The sequence below is a fragment of the Camelina sativa genome, chromosome 13 (genome assembly GCF_030686135.1).
Source record: "Camelina sativa cultivar CO46 ecotype springtype chromosome 13, ASM3068613v1".
Lineage (NCBI taxonomy): Eukaryota > Viridiplantae > Streptophyta > Magnoliopsida > Brassicales > Brassicaceae > Camelina > Camelina sativa.
Genome location: NC_141892.1, coordinates 19,463,743 through 19,484,608, shown reverse-complemented (window position 1 = coordinate 19,484,608; position 20,866 = coordinate 19,463,743). Strand labels below are relative to the sequence as shown.

Genomic DNA, 20,866 nt, shown 5'->3' with positions numbered 1-20,866 from the left:
AATATGTTTTTATTCCAAAAATACCACAAGTTAGTTTTTTCCCAAAAGTACCACTAAAATATAATTTTTCCAAAAATACCACATAATTGAACTAAAATTCTAATACTAAAAACTAATTCATAAATTCTAAATACTAAACCCTACCACTAAAAACTATACCCTAAAACTAAATGTGTCAACCCAAACATAAATAAAAAAATTTACATCATTAAAAATCATTTTTTTTGTGTTTGTGGTAATTTTGGAAAAAAAAAAATTCTGTGGTATTTTTGGAAAAAAAAATTCTGTGGTATTTTTGGAAAAAAAAATGTGGTATTTTTGGAAAAAACACAATTTTAGTGGTATTAAAAGAAATTATATATATATATATATATATATATATATATATGTAAATGATATTTTATAACTATATATTGGTAATCTGTTCCTGTAAAAAAAAATTAATGTTTTAAAATTTCCTTATGTTTACATAATATTACTGAAAATATTTTAGAATTGGTTTATTTGGCTAAAGGTGTGCCCAAATTGTGACAATATCTTTTATACACGAACTAACCGTTTAAAGAATTTGGATTTTTTAATACAAAAAGACCAGAATAATGGTACACATACTATTGACCTTATTGAAATCGAGATCAACTGGCCAAGGTATAGGAACATGAGAGTAGTAATCGAACAATAACAAATTTATTCAGACCCATATACTAGTCTTGAAGTTGTTGGAAATAGATCTAGAAGCAGCCACTTTTAACTTTTTACTTCTTACTTCCTTAACATATCCTTACAACCACAAAAGCATATTTATACTACCCCTTACTTATCTTAACCTACTTGTTTTTCCGTCACCCTAAAACCGAGGCCCATTACACATAAGGCCTTAATTGAGTTTATGGCCTAATGGCCTTTTACTTGTTTTCATTATTACAAAACACAAACTCTCTTTGTTGTGACTCTTCTTCTTCTTCTTCTTCTTCTACACGATCTCTTCTTCCTCTTTCTCCCTCTACACCTGCTTGTGAATCTCTCTGCTCCCAATTACCTTGGTACCTTCTTCCTCCAGTATCTCTTGTTTCTTATTGAGCAAAGGATCAACTTCCAACACTCCCTCTTGATCCTTTTGCTCAATCCCCAAAATCTTACCAAAGAAATTGATTCCCTTTGTTTCTGAAGTTTCTTTGATTTGGTTCTTCATTTCTGGTCCTATGCCTCTTAGAACATCAGCATAGCCCACTGGTAAGTTCTCCTGCTCCCTCATCATCTTAATCCTCTCAGATTTGATCTCATTCACTATTTTTCCGGATCGGCTTATTGACTTAACCCCTCCATGACTCTCGTCAATTTTTGCAGAGGTCTGAACCGTTCTCTTGTACTGCATGTACTCGTCTGAGTGATTCTGGGCATCGATCTTCTTCTTGTCCCTTGCATGAATCCCCTTGTCGAGATCTACAAAACTCATAAGTAATTTTCCTTTCTCCCTCATTACTTCATTCTTTACCTTATCAACCATGATTGAGTTTAACCCAATTTCTGATTTGTTTCTCATCATGACAGGTCCCTTGTGCTTGTCATGTGGTTCTGCAATCTGAGTCTTCTTCTTCTGCATATTGGTCTCATTGCAAGTCCAAGCATCAATATCCATTTCATGTGAGTGTCGTGAGCTTGGGTTCTTCTTTTTTCTCTCCCTCTTCTCCTTCTTTTTCATACCTCGAGTCTTCCTCTTGCTTTCCTTCTGATTTTCCCTTTGAATCCGATTCTTCTCCAGATTCTTTAGTTTCTTCTTCTCTCTCTTGAAATAATTTAACTCTTTCTCCTGCAGGTATCTGTCTGCAGCAACTTCCACACAATCTCCATCTCCCTCATCAGATGTGATGATCTCTGGTCCATACACTTCAGGTATAATGCTTGAATTTCTCTGTTTTCCTTTCATAGATTGTTTGAGCTTCAGAGATTTCAGAACATTAGCTTTTTGTCCATTGTTGCAGGATGGGTGATCTATGGAGTCATCAGTCTGGACCTTGCTCTTGTTAGTCTCTTCTGGTTTTGATGGTAACTCTGATTTCTCTTCTTCAATTCGCTTATGTCTTAACAAAGCCTTGGCACATTCTGATTTTATACTATCTGAACCTTTTCCCCTTTTCAGAGCTGCTTGCAACCCTTTATGTTCCTTCTTAGTCTCAACATAAGCATCATATACATCCAACAGCTCTTCCATGCTCGGTGACTTGTTCTTCCTCTGGTTGAAATTCTCTTCACATAACACCTTGAGATCTTCAGTTTCATGCACCATGATTGCAGCATCCTCCTCTCTCTGAATCACAACAGGTTCGTAATTCACATTCCCAGTAAATTCATTTTGAATCTGACTTTGTTGATTTTTGGATTCCGATTCTACACACTCTACCATCAGGCACTCATTCATTCTTTGATAGCTGTTACTAGATTCTCCCTCTTGGTAGTGACCATTTACAGTAAGATTTATCACTTCTTCAATCTCACTGTTTTGAGGTTGCATTTTTACAGGTCCAGTATCTCCAGTTTCTTCCTCATACTCTCTAGGTCTTGTTTCTGCCTTCTCTTGAGGTGTCTCTCCTTTCTTTCCCTCTTTCTTCATTTTTTGAAACTCAATTGAATAGCATTCATCTCTCATGGGTGCCTCCATTATCTTGTGTCCTTCTTGATTAGTGATTATGCATCCTGATGTGTTGAACATCATCCCATAACCACTTCTCGTCAGCTGAGGAACACTTAGGTAGTTGTGTTTCAAGCTAGGTACGTAAAGAACATCCCTTATTGTCCTTTTACCAGTCTCAGTCATCACCGTGACTGAACCTTTTCCTTTAGCTTGCATAACTTCACCATTGCATTAACCTTACACATCTCCTAATGTTTTTGTTTAGCATAGAAAACCAGCTTTCTTCTTTGGCCATGTGACACGTAGCTCCACTGTCTATCAACCAGGTATTTTCATTACTTGGGATTTGGTCATGAGTAGCTGTAAACAATCCTTCTTCTTGGTTGTCTTCTTAAGGTTTTGTCTGTTCATTGGTGTTTGACTTTGTTGTTCTGCTTGATCTTGCATCTGGGTTTGATTGTGCTTGAGTCTGCAGTCTCTAGCATAGTGTCTCGGCTTTCCACACACAAAACAACTTCCTCTAGGTCTGAATTGCAAGTTTTGTTGTGTGTTTGTTGTCTTGTTTTTGTTGTAGTAGCACTCTTCCTCACTGTGATTGTTTTTCCTGCATGTGCTACACCACTTTGACTGAGATGATTCTGACCTGAAAGTATCTTGCATATTTTGAACATTTTTGAATTTCTGGAACCTTCCTGCAAATGCACCTTCTGTGTTTCCACCATTTCTGTCATCTAATCTCTTCTCTTGTCCTTGTAGGAAGTTGATTACTTCAGCCACAGTTACAACTGCAAGATCCTTTGTCTGTTCTATGACTCCCACATAGGAGTCAAACCTTTCTTGAAGTGAGCACAAGATTTTAGACACCACAATAGATTCTGCCATTTCTTCTCCATGTGCTCTCATCTCATTTACCAACTCTACGACTCTTCTAGCAAATTCTTTAATGGTTTCTCTTTCATCTTGTTTCAGGTTGTAGAAGTTTGCTCTCAGCCTCTGTAGCATTATCATGGAACCTTTTGAGTCACCTAGGAACCTTAGTTGAAGTACATCTCATGCATCCTTTGAGGTTTCAGTGACAGATAAGTGACTACTGAATATTTCTTCAGAAACAGCACTAAACAACAACTGTAAAGCATTTTGATCCTTCATCTCTAACTCTTCCCAGTCTATCATTCTTTTCTTTTCATCTTGTGTGGGAGTAGTGAACTTAGGTGATATTGGGATACCTTCTGTAACTACCTTCCATAAACCCTTAGACTTAAGTATAGCCTTCATCTTTATAACCCATAGACTATAGTTCTTTCCATCAAACACTGGAACCACTTGAACATTCTGCATTTTTATCTTACGACTAGTTGTAGTCTTAGAGTTTACCTGATTTTTGCTTTCCTTTTTTTTTTCTTTTCTCGTTTCCTTGTTGTGCTCTTGTGAACCAGCTTGTGCCTCTAACTTTCCTTTGTTTCTTGTGCAGGTTCCAGGTCACCAAGAACTTTGAAGCTCTGATACCATGTTGGAAATAGATCTAGAAGCAGCCACTTTTAACTTTTTACTTCTTACTTCCTTAACATATCCTTACAACCACAAAAGCATATTTATACTACCCCTTACTTATCTTAACCTACTTGTTTTTCCATCACCCTAAAACCAATGCCCATTACACATAAGGCCTTAATTGAGTTTATGGCCTAATGGCCTTTTACTTGTTTTCATTATTACAAAACACAAACTCTCTTTGTTGTGACTCTTCTTCTTCTTCTTCTTCTTCTTCTACACGATCTCTTCTTCCTCTTTCTCCCTCCACACCTGCTTGTGAATCTCTCTACTCCCAATTACCTTGGTACCTTCTTCCTCCAGTATCTCTTGTTTCTTATTGAGCAAAGGATCAACTTCCAACAGAAGTTCTCCTCGTCTCCACCTCCTGCTATAGAGCTCAAAATGCTTTAATTGACTCATTGGCTCAAGTGGCTGGCTATAGATTGTCTTGAGTGGTTAAAGATACTTTTGATTCTGCGATAATAATTTCCTCTATTTAAATTGTATCTTGTTCCTTCTTCATGTAGACTTCGTTTTCGATTTTTAGATGGTTAGGTTTTGATTTGTAAATCTCTAACATGCACAACTCTTGCCTAGACAATTGCTCGTATAGTCGTATGTTGAACCAAAAAAAACCAAAGAAAAACGCGTAAACAATGTTCCATTTACTATAAGACTACAATTACTGTTTCAAATCAACACTGATATGATACCAAAAAAAAAAATCAACACTGATATTTGTCACTTATCATTGCCTTGACCCACCAAATCATTGATTTAACAAAGTCAAAGCATGTACAGGTGTATCGTGATGGCAGGGAACGATACTACGTTTTACATATACGAAGGAACAAATGAGTGGTGGTGGGACATCAAAGATTTTTGATATGATCAACTTTAAAACATTCGTCAAGAGACCATAAGCGCGTACGTTACCAAACCGTCCCTACCGTTCACCGACCGATGCACCCAGGAGGGTGATCACATGACCATCACGCGACCTACTCTAGTTGAAGTTGGGCAAATCCACCGAAAATACTTTAAGTATCCATCAACCACTATGCCTTTTTTAATAAATTTAATAAGTTTTGCATTTTCTAGTTTCCATCTTTGGCCAAGATTGTGGTTAAATGAATAAAAAATATTATTATTTATTACATATTTCTGTAAAATTAACGTCAAACGAATTGTACATTACTAAAGACAACTACTGTTATTTCTTAATATGTGAAATATATGGACCTTTAAACTCAAGAAAAATAGCACGATTATTTTTAATTTTTACCAATATACCAAATGAAAACTTAAGAATTAGACCTTATAATTTGTATTAAAATAATCCATATAGTGTTTAAAGTCCATAAATTACATATAGTGTTTTTGGCTTTGGCTTCTTACGATCCAATTATCTGTCGCTTAATAATTAGTTAATTTATTTAATTACATTGTTTTGTTTTTGTCTAACAAGTTGGATTGGCTTTTTGTCTGAAACTTAGACAAAAATAAACGGTTTAGCCAAACTGTCTAAGAATATTCCATTAAAATAATCGTCCAAGCGACAAGGTTCTTGAATCAATAATATTGGGAAATGATCTTTAAACTAATTAAAGGATAATAAAAGATCAAAATATATACGAGCAATAAGGGAAAAATGATAATGATATTAATGAATAAATTGAATTACACTAGAATTGGTAACCAAAACAATAAATAAAAAAGAATTACACTAGAATATTATTTTCTACTACCAAAAGACCAAACATTGGATCCTTTTAATTCTCAGACCATAGTGGAGCAAGTCGACGACGTGGGATCATACAAAGCAGGAAGCAAAAACTTCCTGCCGTTTGCACCATACGCATTAAAACTACCTCCCGTTGTAGTATCCACGAGCAAATCTCCAGCGTAACCAGGATAAGCACCTTTACCATAAACGCCAGGACAAGCAGACGCAGCTTCAAGCGGTGCGTTTTGTGGACCTTGGTAATAACCATTACCAAAAGGGTTCGTTGCGGTTCCAGCTAAAAGACTAGCCAAGTTAATAACCATACCATCAAGTCCCACGTCATTGTTTGGTGCCACAAGTGGCGGACTCTGTGGTCCATACACCGGCGAGTGGAATGGCCACGCACATTGTCCTGGACATTGTGTCTCGGAGTTACCAACCCAAATGTAAGCAAACTTGGAGCCACGTTTACCTAAACCACGAGCGTGTCCATGAGTCCCACATCGACTCATACCAAATCCTTGTACGGCCACGTCAGCTGAAGTCAAAACGACGTTGACTGCGTCACGTTGGTCACCTTTTGAAGCTAGCTTACGTATGTCTCCATCGGTTAAAGATTTACCAAGTGAGCAAGACTCGTCGAGGATTTGTTTCCCGAGAGTGAGAGTGAGAGAAGGAGATGAGCTTTTAGCAGACGCGGCGAGCTTGTAGTATTTTTCTGTAGTTTTCCACCACGTGACGACGGATGGTTGGTGGAGAGTTTTGGACGTTGGAGAAGTGTGTGTGAGAGAGGTGATGAAGTCGGAGATGATTGCTCGTTGCGAAGGTTTGAATTTGCCGTACCAGATTAGGTTAACGGAGATCTTGCCGGAGAGAAGAGCTCCTTTGTGATACTTTAATAGTTTAAACTGGTTTGGTTCTTCTGATGCTAGGTTCCTAGCAGAGAGACAGATTTGGAGAAGAGACAAAAATAGAAAGAGTTTAAACACTAACGAATACATTTTGAAATGAGAGAGAAGAGAGGATATTGTGAAATAGTGGATTTGGATGTGTGGATTGGTTTGTGAGAAATAGAGAGTGTGATGGGGGCTATATATATGACTCTCTGAGTAGATTATTTAATATGAAGGTTAGGTTTTGAATATGAAGTAAATAATAAAGGTGGAAAAAAAAAGAGAGAGAAGGATATTAAGATATGCTTTAAAGCGAAAGAGAAAGAGAAGTTGCAGAGAAAATAGGAAAAAGATAAAAAGAGTTAATGGACCATTGTACTGTTGACAGCTAAGGAATGAGCCATAGTCCTACACTTTTTTCATTACATACAACTTTTTTGGTTTATGTCAAAATTCAAATTTTTTTAATTATCGAATGGTTATTTTGTCATTACATAATACAAATTACACATTTTCTTTGATGTGATAATTACAAGTCTCATGCAAATATGTTGGTACATATGATTTCATTTGGATTTCTGGATAAGACTCTTGGAGCCTAGAATGGAGACATAGGATTCTTGTGGTTAAAAGCTGTACACAGGTGATGTTTTTTTATTTAATCAGTAAATAATAACAAATTGAATCAAGTTGGACTAATAAAAAACTGTTAAGTATTTATAATAATACACTGTTGAAAAATTAATAAAGGATTAATTGTGTCAGATTAAGCAATGTTCCTAGTTACATACAGCCAATGTGTGATAAAAGAGGAATCAAAATTGACCGTATCGATAACAATGTGTGGAATATACAGCTTAGTTACAGACACAGGAGTCAGAACTATAAGCTAAAATGACGTAAATACCCTTTATGCAAGCTGTTTTTGGGTAAAGCGCGTGTTGGGGCAGTTAAAGAGAAAAATGTGAAACTTCTGAGAGACGTTGAGGCGACTTAAAAAATATTTCGGACAGGCTGGATAATAGTTTTTAAGACAGAACATTACTTTTTAAGTATTTTTGAAAGAGATATGGGGAAGTGTGTACAGCTGGCAGTTAGTAAGATAAAGGTAGAGGAGATGAGTGTAATCCTAAAAATTCCTAATCCATAGGTATAGAGGCATTTACTGACACGATGTCGGCACGTGATATCACGCGCTTCCACGTCATCATTGATTTTATTTTAAGTTAGTGGTGGTGATAGAAGCAGGTGGGTGAAAGCTCGTGACTAGGGTAGGAGCTTGTTTATGGTACTACTAACAAAAAAACATTAGCTGGACTATGGTTGGATCTCTCTCGACACCACATTATTATTCGTCAACCTGCACCGTTTTAGGTTTGGAGGCAGTCTGAATCATCTTGAGAACATTGCTTATGTTCGGTAGATAATTTAGTTTTTTCTAGCCCCGAAAATTATAGCATTCAAGTACTCTTAACAATATTGCTCGAAATGAATCTTGTTACATAGAGAGAGTTCTATGGTAGAAAATGTAAGTTCCTTAAGGATTGTATGTTATAGGATCATAGACGATCTTTACGAATTGTGTTGGATTAATTAATGCTGTGTAAATCTGGTGTATAGTAGAATTTGTTGTGGCTATAGAGTTCTTACACCATCTCCAACCATGATTCCAAATTTGAAGATTCTATTTATTTTTATAATTGAAAAAAATACAGAACTAAAATTTTGATTCCAAACCTTAGAATTGATTCCAAAACCTCTACATTTAGAACCAATTCTATTTTTTTTGTTGGGCATTTTGATTTAATTTTAATATTTTTGAGTTTAGATTTAGAATCACCATTGGAGAACCCTAAATAATTTAAGACCTATCTTTAATTTTTTACAACCCCATAATATAATGTCCCCTAGTAACTCTTGATTAAATTATTATCATTAAAACTAACAATTACTTTGTATTTTTTTGCAATATAGTGTTAATTATTTGTTATATTTTGTTTCGTTTTCATAGAAACAAAAGCTGTTTAATACAAGTATCCTTAAGTAATAGAACTTAAAATGCTAATTATATTTTCAAAAAGAAATAATTAATTTTGGTTGAAAAAAAGAAAGAAATAATTAATTGGACTATGTTATCTATCTCTTTGTGACAACTACTATACTACGTTATCTATCTTCTCAGGTAGTCTTCAAGTGGATTGATCGGGAACCCCGCAACATTATCACCGCAAGATGGCTAAGAAAGCGTTGGCGTAAGCTTATGCTTCTATGGATTCGTTAGCACCCCAAATAGTTCTTAATTATATTGTAGCCTTGTTTTTCTTTTTCTTTTTTGCCTTGGCTACACTTTTTTTAGGTTCTGTAAAACCTCATCTTTCATATTAATGATATTAACATGTTTAGCAAAAAAAAACTACTATGCTACGTTAAATAAAATAATAATAATAGTTAATTGGACTATGTTATCTATCTCCTTGTGACAACTACTACACTACGTTAAATAAATAAAAAGACTATTTTAATCGAATATGTAGCATGGCTGAACTTTACATATGCATACTTGTTAAATCCCATGCCCAAATATTGATGAGTCCCATGCAATTCAAGTTCACAGTATGATAATAATAGATAGGTAAGTTGCCACTAGAAATTTTCAAAAGCTTAGGCAATATGGTATATATGGACCACTCCCCAATCCACACGCCCATATCCCAAGCATTACTCTATTAAAAGACACTGAACTTTTTCATGTACAAGACACTAGCTTTCAAATCAAGCTTCATTGTTGTTATCTTGTTTTTTTTTTTTTCTATCTTACGCTTGCCTCTTTTTTTTTAAGAAATAAAAACTGTGAAGTTTATTAGCTACATATGAAGTTATGAACACGACCTGACGTACCAATCCACGGAAATGGATGATCTAATATTACACTGGAGTATAACCTGACTTGGCCTAAGTTCTCAAATTTGCTTCATGAAGAGGCTTTCGTGAACAATAGATTGTTCTGTGATAATCGCGTTGTTACTTCTTTACAAACAATAATTAGGTATGTTTGGTAGGTTCATGAAAAGTATATTAATAATGATAATTGATACCTATTACGATGACTTAGTTCAATTGGTTGATTCAAAATAAAAATGCTAGCAACACTACAAGAATTTCCTAACAAAAACTTACGATTATTTTACGTAAAACATTTATCGTAAAAAATTGATAGGAAATTTCCTACGAAATTTAATCGTGAAAAAGTCGTAGGAAATTTTCTACAAAATTCCTTCAAAACGTAAAGTCGTAGGAAAATTCGTAGAAAAATAGAAAGAACGAAATAGGAATAAAATGTTTTCCTACGAAATTTCTGTCAAAACTGATTTCCTTCAGACGATTACCTCTAATATTTGTCGTCGTAAATTGGTAGAAAATAGGTATTTTCTTCATTTTTCCTTCGAAATTTGCGGTAGTAAATTGAATGTTTTCTTGTAAGCTCTTTTATCAAACATAATTAAATGCCATGGGCAGAGACGTTATCCTATATTTTGCTTCTATCAAACATTTTAGGTTTTTTTTATTGTCCAAATTAGCAGAATCCTACTATATGATATAAGCTTTGTTTACATAATTATTACATTTTCTCATTCTAAATTGGTGCATAACATCCAAAAAAAATACATCTACAGTGTACTTAGTCTTTTTGAATCGCTTTCTTTATCGCTATTTTATACCGTTGTGTCGAGAAAACAGTAAACAATAGTTCAAAACGATACAAAATAACGGTATTAGCTGTACTTTTGGTAAAAAAAAACAATAAGTTTTGATGTAAAATTAAAATGCAAAGGACTTTCGATAATCAATGCACTCAAGAAACAAATTAAATAACACTACTCTTGATTGGGTCATAATAATTCATTTCATTGTTTAATGGAGTCAGTTAAATGGGTTATCCCTAACTTTATCTTCTCATTTCTTTCTTGTGATCTCCGTCTCGTTATTATTTTTACTTCGAAATACGACAATCTTTTTTTTTTCCTACATGGAAGACGTATCACTATATGATGTCTCAGTTCATGCACCATTTTCTTGTACCCCAATAACACTATCTATATAAAAATGCATCGAAAATATGAAATAAACGAATCTAGCCAGTACAGTTATTTGATAAGTTTATGCTTTCTCTTGTCATGGAATTCCGCGACATTGTTTAAAATGAGTAAAGATACCTAAGCTAGCAATTTGACAAAAAAGAATTAGATTGTTTTTATAAGTAAATTTCAGAGAACGATTGAAACTACATCAACAAAATTTATGAATCTTCAACTAACTAAATAGAGAAAAATGTGACGGATTCGAAAACTCCGGTTAAAGAACTGGATCCGGGGATGAAATCACAAAGCGGTTGGACTTGTTTTCATCGGTGTTAGTAGATCTGATTCTCTGCCTCCGTTTAACCGTCCAGAACCAACCTTGTTTTCTTTTCTCTGTTTCTGTTCGCTGGAGAAATTACCGGTTTTATAAATGTTGGTTTCTTATATTTTCAGGTCTAAACCGAATTTGGTCGGCCCAAAAAAAAAAATTAGAGAAAAATATGAATCTGATTATTAGCATAGCATAAACTTCAACTATGTATGTAGAGCCGACGGCCAATTTTCCCACGAGAACTATGGTATCGAGCCAAATAGAGCCTGTTCTTTACCCTCGGTTTATATGTCCCGGAAACCAAAGTTCGAAACCAATATATCCCCAAAACCAAAGTTCGAAATCTATTTCTCCCCGATTCTGGATTATAGCGGTTTAATGTCTAAACCTGAGACCAAACCATATATGTCCCAAAAATAAACCAATTGTTGAACCGGATTCATACTCCAACCCGACCCAGCACCGATCATGTCTTGGATTGCGTTAAATCCGGTGAGTTTTTACGCTCAGAAAAAACAATAATCACTCCTTAGTTAGTATCTTTCTTTGAGTTGCAGAAGAGTTTGATGGAGTTCTCAGATTTTTTCTCCCGATTGTTTTTAGTTCGATTTGTTATTTTTGTGGAGGATAAAGAGTTATTTTTTCTCCTGATTGTTTTTAGTTGGATTCTTTTGCAGCCACTGAGATGTTAGAGAAAACAAGCTTAGATAGAGTAGCAGGGAAAGTGTGCGGACAGCTTGAACATGAAGGAAGAAAGGCTTCGATTCTTCTACGGAGTCTTGTGGCATAAAACTTTAAAAGCAACTGGTGAGCTGACGGTCCTTTTCCTAGTCTGATCAAACCAGTCAATACATGCTTCAATTCAGCTACACTAACCGAAGGTTGTTTAGCAATTTTAAGAAGCTGATCCTCAAGAACCACCTTTCTTTCCATAAAAGCAGACTTGTAAGAGGACATCTCGACTGATCCTTTAAGATCTGGGCAGTTTCTTTCTTCAGCATCCATCGCCTTCAGTGCCTCATCCACTTTATTGGGTCGAAATCGGGTTTGCTTTGGTATAATTAAGGTTTAGTTTTTTCTTAATCGGTTAGGTAAATAATAAACCGATATAATCTACGGTATGGGTAAATTGATGTAGAAGAATAAAATCGGAGAGAAATAGATTTCGAACTTTGGTTTTGGGGGTATATTGGTTTCGAACTTTGGTTTCCGGGACATATAAACCGAGGGTAAAGAACGGGCTCTATTTGGCTCGATACCATAGTTCTCGTGGGAAAATTGGCCGTCGGCCCTATGTATGATTTTAAAATACACAAAAATGATCTTAGTAACATTCAAAACTAAATTTATTTTTTACGTCAAATGTGTTAAATTTGTTGTTAGCACAATATTAAGTTTTGTTCTTCTTTTAACAGCTCGCCTAGACAAAAAATAAAAGAATAGCTAGAGACAAAGATTTAACAAGTTTGCGCTTAATTTTTTTTGTCTCATCCGAAAATTATTCCGGAAATTTTCTAGACAATTCTAGAACACAACATCAACATACCAACAATATGCTTAGTTTTCAGTTTGTTTTCTACTTTGCTTTTTTACCATGACTATGTCCCTCTATAAGCTTGAGAAGAAGAATGTGCGATAGTTGTCTGTCGCATGAGAGGAATCTTAAATGATTGTCTAGTCATTTAGGGATTTTTGATGGTCATTGTTTACGAATCCGCAAAGGTGATATTCATCTGAACCAAGGTAAAAGATTAAACACAATTTGACATTTTTGTGTGAAGTACTTAAAGTCTTTAAGAGTTTGACAAAAAAAAAGTCTTTAAGAGTTTCTTTTAGTCGTTGTAGTCTCTTGTATAAACTCTAGACCACACACTACAAGAAAACAGGGTAATTTCTGACGGACGTACTGACGGAAATTTGTCTGTCGGAAATTACCGATGGATTTCCGACAGTTATCTGACGCCGAATGATTTCGTCGGTTTTTCGTCGGTAAGTTACCGACAGACTTTATCCGTCGGAAAACCGTCACTTTTTCCGACTGATTTCCGACGGATATTACTGACGGACTATATCCGTCGGAAATTCGTCGAAAAATATGTCCGTTTTACATTTTTCGAATTACCGACGGATTTCCAACGACCCAAAGTATCCGTTCTTATAGCCGTTTTATGACTGTTGCAGTTTCAAAATTTACCGACGGATTACTGACGGATTACCGACGGAAACCATTCTATATAAACAAATCGCTTTGTCTCATGTTCTCACTCATTTTTTCAGAAAAAACGTACGTAAAATGTCTTCTTCTTCTTATTTTCGATCTTGGATGGACGGACCGATGCTCGATCCAGAATCAAATTTATTGAATGATGAGTATGCTCATGGTGTTGGTGAATTTGTGGAATTGGCTTGTCAACAACCGATCGCTCTAAAAACCCGTAAGTTGAAATGTCCATGTTCGATTTGTCAGAATTCTCACAATATTAGGATTGATTTAGTATGGGGTCATCTTTATTCCAATGGTTTTATGCCGGGTTACAAGATTTGGTTTCTCCATGGTGAAAGACCAGAGTACAATAGTTCTAGCGAACCATATATTGTTGATAGAGTAGAGGAACCTAGAACAGAAGTAGATTATGGTGTGGGTTCTCTTGAGATGGTGAATGATGCATATAGGGAAAATATGCAATCGATGGGTCAAAATGTTGATAGTTTAGAGGAGCCTAATGCAGAGGCACACAAGTTTTTTTCTATGTTGGACGCAGCTAAGCAGCCGTTATACGAAGGTTGTAGGGAGGTCATTCCGCTTTGTCATCTGCAAGCAGATTGATGACCATAAAGACGGACTATAATTTGGCAGAGGAATGTGTGGATGAGATAACTGATTTTGTGAAAGACATTTTGCCGGAAGATAATCATTTTCCAGGTACATATTACGAGATTCAGAAATTGGTCGCCGGTCTTGGTTTGCCTTATCAAATGATAGATGTATGCGAAGATAATTGCATGATCTATTGGAGAGAAGACGAAGATAGGACAAGGTGTCGATTTTGTCAAAAACCAAGATATCAGGATAGAATCGGTAGGGTTCCAGTTCCATATAAGAGGATGTGGTATTTACCAATCACGGAAAGGTTGAAGCGATTATATCAATCTGAGCGTACGGCAGGTCCAATGAGATGGCACGCAGAACATATATCAAATGGAGAGATTACGCATCCTTCAGATGCGGAAGCATGGAGGCATTTCCAATCTATGTATCCGGATTTTGCGTATGAGCGACGAAACGTGTACCTAGGATTATATACAGATGGTTTCAACCCATTTGGAAAGCATGGAAGACAGTATTCGTTGTGGCCAGTAATCGTAACACCTTATAACTTACCACCATCTTTGTGCATGCGTCGAGAGTTTCTTTTCCTTTCGATTTTGGTTCCCGGTCCAAATCATCCAAAGAGGTCTCTTGATGTGTTTCTCCAACCGTTGATATATGAGTTGAAAATGTTATGGGATCATGGTGCTACAACATATGATGTATCAACCAAGCAGAATTTCCAGATGCGTGCAGCACTTATGTGGACGATAAGTGACTTTCCAGCTTATGGGATGCTATCTGGATGGACAACTCATGGAAGGTTAGCGTGTCCATATTGTCAAGATAACACAGATGCGTTCCAGTTGAGGCATGGACGTAAAACGAGTTGGTTTGATTGCCATAGAAGAATTCTACCAGCTCGTCACTCTTACCGGCGTTCGCGGACATTGTTTAGAAAGAATAAGCAAGTGGTTGATGCACCACCTCCTGAGGTCGATGGACATAGTTTACTAGAACAGTTAAGAGATTTTGGAGCGGAGAGGACTACAGATTGTGGTGGTAATGGACATGTTGTTGTGTATGGTGCTGGTATCAATCACAATTGGCATAAACATAGTATCTTTTGGGTGTTGCCTTATTGGAAAGATCTTTTGTTAAAACATAATCTTGATGTCATGCACGTCGAGAAGAACGTCTTCGACAACCTCATGAACATTGTTCTAAATGTCCCGGGAAAGACTAAAGATAATGTGAAGTCTAGATTAGATTTGCCGGATATATTAGATTTACCGACGGATTGCGAAATTTCAACCCGGGAACGAAATACAATTAAATTTTCGGTATCGTGGGGAATTAAATTTTTTATTGAATTCCGACGGATGTTCCGTCGGTATTTCCGTCGATAACATCGATAAAACCTAAGTCATTTCATCTTCTTTCTCGCACTCGTCGACACAACGCCAACTTGTCAAATCCTCTCTTTCGCTTTCGCAACCAAAATTCCGGCGACGAATCGGCTTCCAATCCGGCGACTTCCGGCGTCCAAACCAGCTGCTATTCCGGCGGCTTTCTTCGCTCATCCGGCGGCTTTCTTCCCTCCATCGGATTTCTCTACTTCGGCGGATTTCTCTACTCCGGCGGCGGTCTCTACTCCGACGGATCTACTCCGGCGGCTCTCTTTAAAGAATGGCGTAAGTTCTCTCATTTTTTGTCATATTTCCTTAATTTTTATTAGTTTTTAGGATTATGGTATATTTATTAGATTTTATGAAGATTTGACTTTAGATTAATTTGAAGATTTAGAGTGTTAGATTTGTTAGAGTGTGATTTGTTAGACTGTGATTTGATGAATGATGAATTGGATTTCGTTTTTGTTTTTGTTAGGGTGTTAGATTTCGTTTTTTTTTTGATGATTTGGTTTTTGTTTAATTGTTTTATCTTGTTTTTTTTTCTAGAATTTTTTTTTTGTTTAATTATTGTAAAATATGTGTTAATGTTATAAATTATGTGTTAATTTAGTTTTTGAAGAAAAAAACTAAAAATGATTTTGGAAAAAAACTAATACTGTTATTTTTGGAAAAAACTAATTTTTGTGTTTTTGGTAAAACAATCATTTATGTTCTTTAATTAAACTAAAACTCTGGATTTATATTTCTTAATTATCAAATTCCAATCGTTTTTCAGCTTAAAATTTACCATCTTTTTGTGCCTCTGTTGTTTTTTTCCCTATATTCATATAGGATCTAAATTTGTTTTTTTTCCCAAAGAAACTATGGTTCTTATGTTGCAAACACATGTGGGAACCACGCTGCTGGAGAAGCTAGTGGTTCCCATTCACGTCATAGCCCCGTTCCAGATTCACAAGCTTCACAACATGCTCCCATGGAGATGACCATTGAAGGTTTTGTTTCTCAACCTGGACGAGAACTTATCCCCCGCTTAGATCCTTATGGCGCTCCAAATACCACATGGTTTTGTGATTCGCATAATGGGATCACAAAATCTCTTTTGCGTATGATGTATGGAATCCTCAAAACACCATACGCAAAGTTTTCAGTGATGCCTTCGTCAGAACAAGAAATGTGGTTTAAGCAATTTGCGGTACAGTTTTCAACTTTATTACTTTAATTTTATAACATCGTTTTATAATATTTTTCTCATAATGCATTATCTTACTATTTTTTTTAGCAAGATTTCACTTGGCATCCGGATATCACCAACAACGTTCGAAAAGAGTTTAAGAAGGCGGCTGCTAGACAATATTCTAAGATGTTGAATGAGTGGAAGCAAAAGTGGAAGAAAGGAAAGGTGCCAAAAGGGTTGAGCGATGATCTCTTCCAAGGTTTAATTCAATATTGGGGTGAAGTAAATACAGTTTCACTTTCCTCAAAATATTCTCAGAATAGAAGGAGCGACCGTGGCGGGTTGGGCATGGCAACCCACAACAATGGTACAGTTAGCGCCTATACCCGACAACGCCAACTTGTAAGTTTTAAGATTTCGTATAATTGTTATTTTTTATCATTAATAAGACAATCTTTATATAATTCAAATACTTCTTTTAGACTATTAGGGATGGTGTGGTACTAGACCATATTAGTTTGATGGAGGATATGCATACCAACAAAAAGACCAAACAAATACAAGATGGTAGAGCTAAGCTGGTTGTTGAGAGTTCGAGGAGGCGGCAAGAGGAGATAATCAGTTCCCAACAATCTTCTGAAGGATCGGAGTCTACTGTTGACCTTGGAAGAGAGAAATTAAACGAGATTTTTTATGAGGTAATATTTGTTTTTTTTTTTTAAATTTGATTTTACTTTGTTTTGTTTTAAAATGTTTGAATAATTTTTAAAATGAATGTGTAGGAAACTGAAAAAAACAAGGGACGGATTTTTGGACTTGGAAATCTCTCCCAACAAAGCCCGTTATCTAAATCAACGGGTTAATCATTTGCTCCCACACAAGAGTTCCAACAAGCTCTGCAAGAGAAGGATGCTCGGATTGCAGCATTGGAAAAGGAAATGGAAGAACAAAAAGCGGAGAACAAAAGAAGGGACGAGGAGAACAAGAAGAGGAATGAGGATCTAGCAGCGTTCATGAGCGAGATGCGGGCAAGACATTCTGCCTTTTAGATTTCTGAATTCTAGCTTTGTTTTGTAAAATATTTATGTTTTCGGTTTTTAGAACATTTTCCACGAAATAATATTTCCCTAAAATTTTTAAATATTATTATATAAGCATTTCTATTTTAACAAAAATTTTAGTATTAAAATTTGAATAATTATGCAATTTAAAAAAAAATACAAAAAATACATCAGTCGGAAATGACGGGACTTTTTCGAAGAAATCGGTCGGTAATCTGTCGGAAACGACGAATTTTTTCGAAACATTCTGTCGGTATTCTGTCGGAAATGACGGAGTTTTTCGAAAATCAATCGTGAAACCGTTGGTAGTTCCGTCGGAAAATCCGTCGGTATTTGTGCTGTCGGAAACCCGTCGGTAAATATTCCGTCGGAAACCCGTCGGTATAATGCTGTCGGAAACCCGTCGGTATAATGCTGTCGGAAACCCGTCGGTACAAAATCCATCGGAAATCCGTCGGTAAGATATCCATCGTAAATCCGTCGGGATTTGTCTTGTCGGAAATCAGTCGGTAATTTCCGACAGATTTCCGACGGATTATTTTTTCCGACGCTCAAGAACCGACGGACATTTACGTCTGTAATTCGTCGGTAATCGTCGTTTCCGACGGAAAACTGACGGATATGCATGTCGGTTTTATGCTGTTTTCTTGTAGTGACACCCCAACAAAACTACTCCTAGGCTAGGGGTGCTAGGGGTGTTATTGAATGAAGGATTTTAATAGATTTCAATTACTAGTGGATTTTAGAATTCAAAAGTTTTCTAATTCATTTAAACTGAATTTGTTGTCATTATTTGCAAACTGTGTTAAACCCCAAAATGAAAGATCACATTGGTCTTTTGGCCAGAGCTATTTTTTATTTCTTAATTCTTAGATTAATGTCTTGAATCAATTTTGAAAAAAAGAGAGAAAGATAAAGAGATTGAAATACTTGAGAAATATGTCGGATTTTGTTTGTTCATCTTTTTAGAGTGAAATACGTTGAAATCTAAAATGACACCAAATCCAATGGACATTGAATAACAATGTTTTTAAAGAATTCTAAAATCTATCAAATAAATTCATAATCCAATAATAACATATTTTAATGTACTTTTTCAAATACCTAATTGAATAACGGTGGATTCCAAAATACATCATATTCTTTTAAAAACCATTATTCAATAACAACCCCTTAGAGTCTATAGCAAAAATTATTTTGAACATCATAATTCATGTTATACGACTTGAAGTCTAGTTCATTTAGAGAGACTTCTCTTTGAAAAGCTCCAAAACACTTCGTAACTTGATAAGGTGTAAACCTTTAATGAAGAAATGAGCTGGATTAAAGGTTGTTGCAATTTTCAATTCTTTTACTAAGCCTTCACTTATGGGATCCCTTAATAAAATAAAGTTAAACATATGTGTTTGGTTTTCTTTTGGTGACATGAATTCATGGACAATGTTATTGAATTTGTTAATCACAAAGGACCTCCATACTTTCTTATCTAGAAACCAACTCAGTTAATAAGACCTCTTAGCTGCCTCTTTCACAACTTTTGTGAGTGTCATAGATTCAACTTCAGTTAAAGCCTGTAATTAAGTTAGCCCATTAAAGCATCTGATTGCGATCTTCTATATTATAATTAAATTTTAGCCTTATCTTTGCAATATTTTCTTTGATATATTGGTGTAAACATTGTTGATTAAGAATCACATGTACCTACTTTGAACGAGTAAAGAAAAAATCCATATTTCTTTTGGTTTTAAAAAGAAAATAATAAAATAAATAAAAATTGTTTTACTTTACTAAAAGTTTTAAATGATTAAGAAACTCTCCAATTTATGGACAATATACTTGGTGAATCACGAAGTACCTCCACACTTTCTTATCTAGTCCCCAACTCACTGACCAAAATACTTCAATGGCACAGACGAAAAACCTTCAGCCGCACACTATGTTTCACAAATTTTTGTGTGTTATAGATACAACTTCAGTCAAAGCCAATTATTGAGTCAAGTCTACGAAGTATGTGTTTGTGATGTTGTATATTATAATTTAATTATAGTCTTACTTTTGTAATATATTTATTTGATCTAACGGTTATTAAGAATCACATGTCCCCGTTTGAATAACACAAAAATGTTCAACTCTATTTTTTTTTTGTTTTTCGTTTTTTTAAACAAGAACATAAAACAAATTTTTTTATTTTTTATTAAAATTTTAAAACTAGTAAGAAAATATTGAAACCGTGTTAGTTAAAAATATATGTTTAGACATTTATCTAATAAGATATAATCAGTTTACTAGTTTTTGTTAAATTTTTAAATTTCATAAAAATATGCAAATTGACTTTTTTTTTGTCTTTGCTTGTTGCTCCCAAAAATTAAGGACAAACTCTGAGTGATTGATAGAAGAACTAGTTTGAGTGAGTTTCTAATTTTGTCACATTCTAATTTCTAACTTCACTTTGCTTGAGGACGACAATCTAAGTTTGTGCGAGGCTCCTTAAGGTGTTTCTCAGCGGTTCTTCTAAAGCTCCATTAGCGATGGCGCTTTTGCTTGTCCAGTTTCAAGCAGCGGTAAGATTCCTCAGAGGCAAGTGGTGGGTAGTTGCTTGGTATTACAACCGTAGCTTCTCCGGTCACTCTGATCTTCTTTTTTGTTTATACCGGGGGTGTTGCTTCCCTTAATTGTGTAACCTACATTTTTGTGCCACATTTTTTTGCAAACGATTCCCACTAATGCCCTTATATTTTGACAATTAATCAAATGTCATTAAGGTTAATTCGGTATTCATTGTAAACGGGTCGGTTATAAATTGAAATGTACAACCCGAAATCACAAATCGGATCCTCATTGATTATGTTAGTCAGTTTTTGTTTTTTCGGTTAGTGGTTTATATTAAGATTTTGAAGTTATGGTAATATTCCAGTTGTAACAAAAACCTAATTAATTTCAGTAAATTTTATAAACATGAATTTTATATATAAAATTTGTCGTTTCATGTACCACGGGTCAATCCTAGTGAATATTTACATTCTTAGCAAAAAAAAAAAAAAAAAAAATTGTAACAACTGGTACCTTTCTTGGTCACTTTAGAAAGATGAGTATTGTCATCGTATTAAATTTTAAGGCCCAAGACTAAAGTCCAATAAACTCTTTCCCGCTTTGGCACCCATTTATAAAACTCAGCTATTACTAATCTTAAACCCTGAGTACATTTGTAAACACACT

At 35.2% G+C, this 20,866-nt stretch overlaps 1 protein-coding gene, 1 long non-coding RNA gene and 1 pseudogene across 5 annotated transcripts; 2 read left to right on the top strand and 1 right to left on the bottom strand.

The window, feature by feature from the left end:
- Positions 1 to 855: 855 nt before the first annotated feature.
- On the top strand, positions 856 to 4,811 carry LOC104736918 (uncharacterized). Of its 4 annotated transcripts, none has more exons than XR_015578535.1 (12): positions 856 to 1,233; positions 1,348 to 1,458; positions 1,552 to 1,644; positions 1,817 to 1,893; positions 1,983 to 2,046; positions 2,141 to 2,322; positions 2,521 to 2,580; positions 2,683 to 2,769; positions 2,903 to 2,958; positions 3,389 to 3,474; positions 3,602 to 3,759; positions 4,104 to 4,811. It is a non-coding gene; the product is annotated as an uncharacterized LOC104736918 (long non-coding RNA). The 4 variants fall into 4 exon arrangements; XR_015578534.1 differs by having other exon boundaries at positions 2,898 to 2,958; XR_759662.2 differs by having other exon boundaries at positions 3,602 to 4,811.
- Positions 4,812 to 5,806: 995 nt separating this feature from the next.
- Positions 5,807 to 7,048, bottom strand: LOC104736917 (protein EXORDIUM). Its single transcript, XM_010457002.3, has one exon. It carries the CDS (start codon positions 6,890 to 6,892, stop codon positions 5,945 to 5,947), a length of 948 nt encoding a protein of 315 aa, XP_010455304.1. The 5' UTR covers positions 6,893 to 7,048; the 3' UTR covers positions 5,807 to 5,944.
- A 6,439-nt stretch (positions 7,049 to 13,487) lies between these two features.
- LOC147929709 (uncharacterized) lies at positions 13,488 to 15,412 on the top strand (annotated as a pseudogene).
- The last annotated feature ends 5,454 nt before the right edge of the window (positions 15,413 to 20,866 follow it).

Bases quoted from the DNA above. Each gene is read 5' to 3' on its own strand.
- LOC104736917 (XM_010457002.3), bottom strand. From the start codon at position 6,892: ATGTATTCGTTAGTGTTTAAACTCTTTCTATTTTTGTCTCTTCTCCAA.